At 29.7% G+C, this 7,000-nt stretch overlaps 1 protein-coding gene across 1 annotated transcript; it reads left to right on the top strand.

Moving 5' to 3' along the window:
• The first annotated feature begins 1,330 nt into the window (after window positions 1-1,330).
• On the top strand, window positions 1,331-6,241 carry LOC130991805 (fatty acyl-CoA reductase 2, chloroplastic-like). Its single transcript, XM_057916211.1, has 9 exons — window positions 1,331-1,628; window positions 3,085-3,185; window positions 3,310-3,509; window positions 3,623-3,723; window positions 3,904-4,108; window positions 4,224-4,385; window positions 4,499-4,580; window positions 5,280-5,671; window positions 5,865-6,241. Exons 1-9 carry the CDS (start codon window positions 1,355-1,357, stop codon window positions 6,031-6,033), a joined length of 1,686 nt encoding a protein of 561 aa, XP_057772194.1. The 5' UTR covers window positions 1,331-1,354; the 3' UTR covers window positions 6,034-6,241.
• The last annotated feature ends 759 nt before the right edge of the window (window positions 6,242-7,000 follow it).

The raw sequence follows: 7,000 nt of genomic DNA on the forward strand, positions 1-7,000 counted from the left end.
TTAAAATCGATACTGTAGCACCAAGATAAAATTATATTCACCAATTTGGAGAGTTTAATAACACAATGTAAACTGAGATATAACAACGGGCCAATGCTTAACCTCGGGACCCAAAATCAAATAATCTCTAGCTATTAAACACGCGATAGACGCCAGATAAATAAACAAACAAGCCTTAACTAACCTATCAAACGGAAGCGTATTGAGATATATTTTTAATTCAAATTTCAATATAAGCGTTTTGAGATAAAATTATGGAGTATTGTTTTTTTATTAAATTGCATTTTATATAAAAAAGGAAAGAAAAAAAAATTAAACGAAGTACAAAATGCAGACTAAGAGTCGAGGCTCGTTAAAAGATAAAACTAGATTGTTGGAAAGGTGAAATTTGATTTGTCTATTATAAAAAGATTGAAAGAGTATTGATTTATTATATCCTTAATTATTATTTCCATATCTGAGTATACCCCTCTTATATATAGGGTTGCATTCTACAGAAACAGAGTTGCTGAACGCAAAACAAAAACATTGAACATGGTAGTTAATACCATTGAACGTACAAATGATTTGTTGAACTTTTGGGGGCTGGGGGTTCGATGATTGTTCATGTTCAACACAAATCCGCGTTGAATGTTGAACGAACAAACGCTACCCGTTAGATTAAATAAGATTAACGGCTGAGATTATGTCTCATTTCTTTGCCTATATTTGCGTTTCTATATATATATATATATATATATATATATATATATATATATATATATAAAAGGAAGGAATCAATAGAGAAGCTAAATATTCCAGAAAAGCAGAGAAACTGAATAAGTCAATAATTTTACTGAATAAATCAAGATACCGCATGAATAGATATTCAGTGAATAACACGTGTACATTTATTCCGTTCAGTAAAATGTTGACGCATTCAGTAAAATTATTGACTTATTTAACTTCTCTGCTTCTCTTGAATATTTAGCTTCTCTATTGATCCATTCTCTCTCTATATTTATGATATATTCAATTATAAATTTATCATGTTAAATCAAAAGTTACATGTGTGGGCCCTTCGGAGAAAAAATTTACATGCGTGGGACGCATAGTATTGATTAAAAGGCGGCTCAATTTTACTCCTATAAAATGTGCATGTACTTGATGTCTCTATATTTATGATATATTCAATTATAAATTTATCATGTTAAATCAAAAGTTACATGTGTGGGCCCTTCGGAGAAAAAATTTACATGCGTGGGACGCATAGTATTGATTAAAAGGCGGCTCAATTTTACTCCTATAAAATGTGCATGTACTTGATGAGAAGATTGCACCTCTCTCTCTCTTTCTCTTTCTCATCGAGTAAGCCATGTTGCTAAAAAGTAGCCCGTTTTTATGTCCAGCATCTTGTGACAAATCCATGATTTCATTGTTATGTAATGATGTAAGGAATGTCCAGCTCAAAAGTAGAATAGATTGCCAAAATAGTAAGATTAGTGCAGCAGGTATTAATAGTTTTGAAGGTATTGATAAAGAATTAGAGATGCCATTGACAGTGGAATCTGGCATGGGAATTGGAATAACCAATTATTTTCAAGGAAAGAATATTTTTCTTACCGGTGCAACTGGCCTTCTAGGAAAAGGTTTGTGTATACATTTCTTTTACCTAAATATTTACTATTTTATTAATGCGATTATATAATATATAATCGCATTAATAATGGACCAGCAGTCTTTCAAGGCTTGCTAGGGCAAAAAACACGGAGGGGTAAAATGATCATTTCGGTAAAAAAAAATTGTTTAAAAAAAAAATTATTATTATTATTATTATTATTATTATTATTATTATTATTATTATTATTATTATTATTATTATTATTATTATCTTTTTTACTGAAAATTCATTTTTTTCCGGGACTGTCGTCAAAATTATGCATATGATTGTACATCTATATGCATAAAGATGAACACAAATATGCATGACGCTGGATAGAAATATGCATGAGAAAGTATCAGTATGTAAACCCTCTGGCGTCTCTCGCTGTCGAATAATGTTATGCATATTTGTGTGTAACGTTATACATATTTATGTTTTTCTTTATGCATATTCGTGTTGAATTATATGCATAGTACTACATGACACTGTCAGGTAGCTCTCGTCGCTGGTCAAAATTATGCATATATGTTTTTCGCTGTCGAATAATTAATGCTATGCATATTTGTGTGTAACGTTATGCATATCTCTGTTTTTCTTTATGCATATTCATTTTGAACTATATGCATAGTACTATGCGACACCGTCAGTTAGCTCTCGTCGCTGGTCAAAATTATATGCATATACCCTCTTGTGTTTTTCGCTGTCGAATAATGCTATGCATATGCGTGTGTAATATTATGAATTTCTTTATGCATATTCGTGTTGAACTATATGCATAGTACTATGCGACACTGCTCGTTACTTAACGACTCATATGCGGATACTTTCTCGTGCATATTTCTATCCAGCATCATGCATATTTGGGTTTATCTTTATACGTATTGGTGTACAATCATATGCATAATTTCGACGACGGTCCCGAGAATAAAAAATGGATTTTTGGTATAAAAATAAATAAATAAATAATTTTTTTTAAATAGTTAAAATAGTATTTTATATCTCGAATTTTTAGGGTTTTTCATAAAATATATCAAATTTTCATTATTTCCTAAAAATCTCGAATGTTAAGTTGTTTTCACAAAATGTCCCGCTATACAAAATTCAATGATGAAAAGATAAAAAATTCCAAATTTTCAATGTTTTCTAACAATGGTGCATGGTTCTTAATAGTTAATATGGTTTTCCAACCATGACGGTTCCCAAAATATTTCATCCGACCATCTTTCCATCATCGGATTTTGCAATTTAATTTGTATAGCGGAAAGTTCGGATTTTTAGTAGAAAATGAAAATTCGAGACTATATAGAAAACAACTCGGGACAATATAAAATATTACTATTAATTAGCCCTTATTTTCACAAATCTATTCTACCAAGATAAAATGGCTTGCATGGTCATTTTTTTTTTTTTTTAAATTTCGATCCGTCCCTTAAATTTTGCAGTCCTTGTGGAGAAGATGCTGAGGTCAACTCCAATAGGCAAAATCTACGTTCTAGTAAAAGCGGATGATCCTGAAGCAGCAATAGATAGAGTGCAGAAAGAAGTATATATATATATATATATTTTACGACGAAATTAAGATTTTTTTTCATTAATTATATATAAATTAGTATGCATGCCAACCAACTAACATCCCCCCCCCCCCCCTTTTATCCCTTTCGGCTTAGCTTATAAACTCGGATCTATTTGAAAGTATTCAAGAAATACATGGAAAAGATTACCAAGAATTTATGAAGGAGAAGCTTGTAGCAGTTGTTGGTAATATATATGAGCCAAACTTAGGCATGGATTCTGATTCAGCTCGAGCAATTATGGAAGACGTAAACGTGATTATTCAATCTGCAGCAGTTACAACCGTGAATGAAAGGCTAGTTTTATTTCCCCTTTTTAGTTTCCAAACAATATGAAACATCTAAATTACATGGATTGATTTAGATATTAATTGCATGCTGACAAAACCAAGAATACATATATGATCAGGTACGATGTGTTGCTTGATGCTAATGTGAATGGACCTCAAATACTAATGAGGTTCGCTAAGACATGCAAGAACCTTGAGCTCCTCGTCCATGTTTCCACGGGTACGTACCTACAAATAGCTTAATGATTTTCGGGGATAAATATCAGTTTTTAGATTTGAAAATAAAATCAATTTAGTGATCATTAATTATTCAAAGTATATATATATAGGATGCATAGAAAGTGATATGTAGACTGTAGTTACATATATATATGTTTATCTGATAAAATGTTTTCTCTAGTGTATGTGAATGGTGAGAAAGAAGGGTTAGTCTTAGAGAAGCCACTAATTATTGGAGAGAATCGAAGAAATGACAATGGAGAAATTGGCCCAACTTCATTTCCACCACTTGATATCGGTGATGAATTAAATTTGGTATTGAGATCACGCACAGCTGCATCAAACTTTGATACGACCAAAGATATGAAAAGGCTGGGAATGGAAAGGTGAGGTTCCTTTTTATTTGATTGTAGCTAGTTACGAAAATAACAAAAAGACCACACTTATCCTAGACGGAAGGGAAGGAGTATACTAATTAAAATTATCCATTTTATGAAACAGAGCAAGATTGTATGGATGGTACAATGCTTATCACTTGACCAAAGCAATGGCAGAAATGGTAATTCATGAAACAAGAGGAGATATACCAGTGCTCATCATTAGGCCATCTCTTATAGAAAGTTGCTATAGAGAACCTTATCCTGGTTGGATACAAGGGAATAGGTGACAATTAATTAATTGTTTAATTTGTTTTTAATTTTTCAATACTTTAACTAATATTTTCCTTTTTCATATATATAATATATATTTATATATGCTTTCCTATGAAATTATAGGATGCTTGATCCGTTGATTATTTCATATGGGAAAGGACAGCTTCCTGCGTTTCTATGCAAACCTGATACACCCTTGGATGTTGTAAGTACCACTACCTTTTATTCTATCATATTTTTGTAATCAATAGACAATTATTAGATCAATGAACTCAAATTCAGTTTGTTTCCACATTAATTTTTATTTTTTTTAAGGATGTGGCAAACCACTAGAGAGGAATTAATACTCTTCCGTCTCACTAAAAGTGGCTTGTATTCTATTTTAGACCGTCCCATTATAAGTGGCTTATTTTCACAAATGAAAATTTTTAACCCTTTAAAAAGTGTGGATCTTACCATTTTTAACACATTTACATCTTCTACTTAATTTCCATACCGAAAAATTTTGAATCATGTGTAGTGGGACGGAGGGAGTAAAAACTAATTACTGGGCTTAATTAATCAAGATTTTAATGTTATATTATATATATATTTGTGTGTGTGTACTGTGTTGAATTTCAAATAATTTATGTCTAAGAATATGTCCTGGTTCGAACCATGTGGAGTGGAACCATTCAAATTTGAGGAATTAGAAATCAATATGTCCCATAGATCTTAATTAGTAATAAAATAGAAGGATTAATTGTATATAAATTATTGAATTTTCAATGAATTCTCATTTTGCATATAACTTGTGTATGTGTGTGTATATATATTTGTTGTCATTTGTACGTGTGTGTATATATATATTTCTGAAGGCGTGTGTACTGTATATAACTTGTGTTTTGTTTATGTTTATGATCAGATTCCATTAGACTTGGTGGTGAACACAATGATTGCAGCTATCGCTAAGCATGGATATACGAGAAAATCAGAATTGAACGTCTACCAATTGGCTTCTAGTTTGGTCAACCCGTTGCGATTCTCAGATTTTTTTGAATATATTGGTGATTATTTCAGCTCAGATCCTCTAATAGAGTCTGAAAGTTTTATTCGAATGAATTACTACGATAATGTTACCAATATCAAATATGTCGACAATGTCGATGATTTTTCCAAGTATACAAGAGAGGAAATATTTGCACGCTTTGGGAGTAGTGGTGATGACCTCAGACTACACAAGCAATGTAAAGCAAAAGTTGCATATGCTGACCACTTATGCAAGGTATATGGATTTTTGGGATTCTTCAACGCAAGGTACGTACGTATAAATTAATTGCATATTAATTTTAGTTAATTAGAGGTAACGTGACTCTAAAGTTTATGGATTGTACGTGATGCATGAATTTCAAGTTTATTTTCAACAGAAATTTGAATTGTTGTTATATGTATTTAATTTTTTTATATGTGTTTATATTTTATGGGAATTGTGTGTGATTGTGCTACGCAGGTTCCATGTTGGCAACACGCACAATTTATTGTCTGAAATGTCGGAAGAGGAGAAGATGAGCTTTCCAATTGATGTAAGAGAAATAAATTGGAGGAAATATTTTCAAGAAATCCATATCCCCGGTTTGAGAAAACACGTGCTCAACGACAAAAGAATACCATCTCTCTAAGCAAAAAAGTCCTTACTTATTATTATTATTATTATTATTTGAAACAATGCTTTTATTAATGAAGTTGTAATGTTGAATTTCTTTTTATTTTTACTTTTTGAATCATTAGTTAGGGGATGTTGCATTGCTTTCCTTGTGTGATTAATTTCCTGTATTAGTTGAGGACATTTATTGTATTTGTTTTAATTTATGTTTTAATTAAACTAAATGTGCAACATTAATTAACCATGTGATTTATATATATATACTAGCATTTGCACTCGTACAACGCACGAAAAATATTTTTTTATTTTATTATATATAAAATTGATATTAATTTGATTATTATATAAAAGTTCTAAATATAATTAAAAAGATAATTTAAGATAAATATATTTTAGTTTAATATAAAAATAATAAAGAATAATTCATATTAATAAAAATTGATATTGTAAAAAAAGAAAACAATATAAGTTAAAAGATAATTGAAAAAAATAGATTTATTAAAAAAAAAGAGGATAAATGAGAGAGAATTTTCTTAAGTTTTAATCTTTAAATAAATATAATTTTTATATTTTAAATTCGATATTTACATAACATATATCAAATTAAAGCTCTTGTCATGATCTTTAATTTGATATGCATATCTAATATTTTATAATTAGTTGAATTTCACAATTTTTAAAAAGAAAAAAAAATAAAAAAATAAGAAGTTAAAGAAAAAGGGAAAAAAAATATGTATAGCTTATAAATAAACCTTCAATTTTATTCTAACTACAAAATTGCCACTCAATTTTAAAATTGATTTGAAATTGAAAACTTCCTTTTTAATATATTATAGATTATAGATTATAGATTATAGATAGATATATATGATGTTGTTATCTTGAGCCCAAAGTTCTTTCTATTTTGATCGTTTTATAAATGTATGGTAGATTTTTTCGGACTTGTATTTACAACACAAATTTTTTAAAATTCAGCATACATA

Source organism: Salvia miltiorrhiza, chromosome 7 (assembly GCF_028751815.1).
Source record: "Salvia miltiorrhiza cultivar Shanhuang (shh) chromosome 7, IMPLAD_Smil_shh, whole genome shotgun sequence".
NCBI lineage: Eukaryota > Viridiplantae > Streptophyta > Magnoliopsida > Lamiales > Lamiaceae > Salvia > Salvia miltiorrhiza.

Coding starts and splice junctions, on each gene's coding strand:
- LOC130991805 (XM_057916211.1), top strand. CDS start 1,355: ATGTTGCTAAAAAGTAGCCCGTTTTTATGTCCAGCATCTTGTGACAAA. Junction 3,186..3,309: donor TAGATAGAGTGCAGAAAGAA/GTATATATATAT, acceptor CTTTCGGCTTAG/CTTATAAACTCGGATCTATT. Junction 5,672..5,864: donor TTGGGATTCTTCAACGCAAG/GTACGTACGTAT, acceptor TGTGCTACGCAG/GTTCCATGTTGGCAACACGC.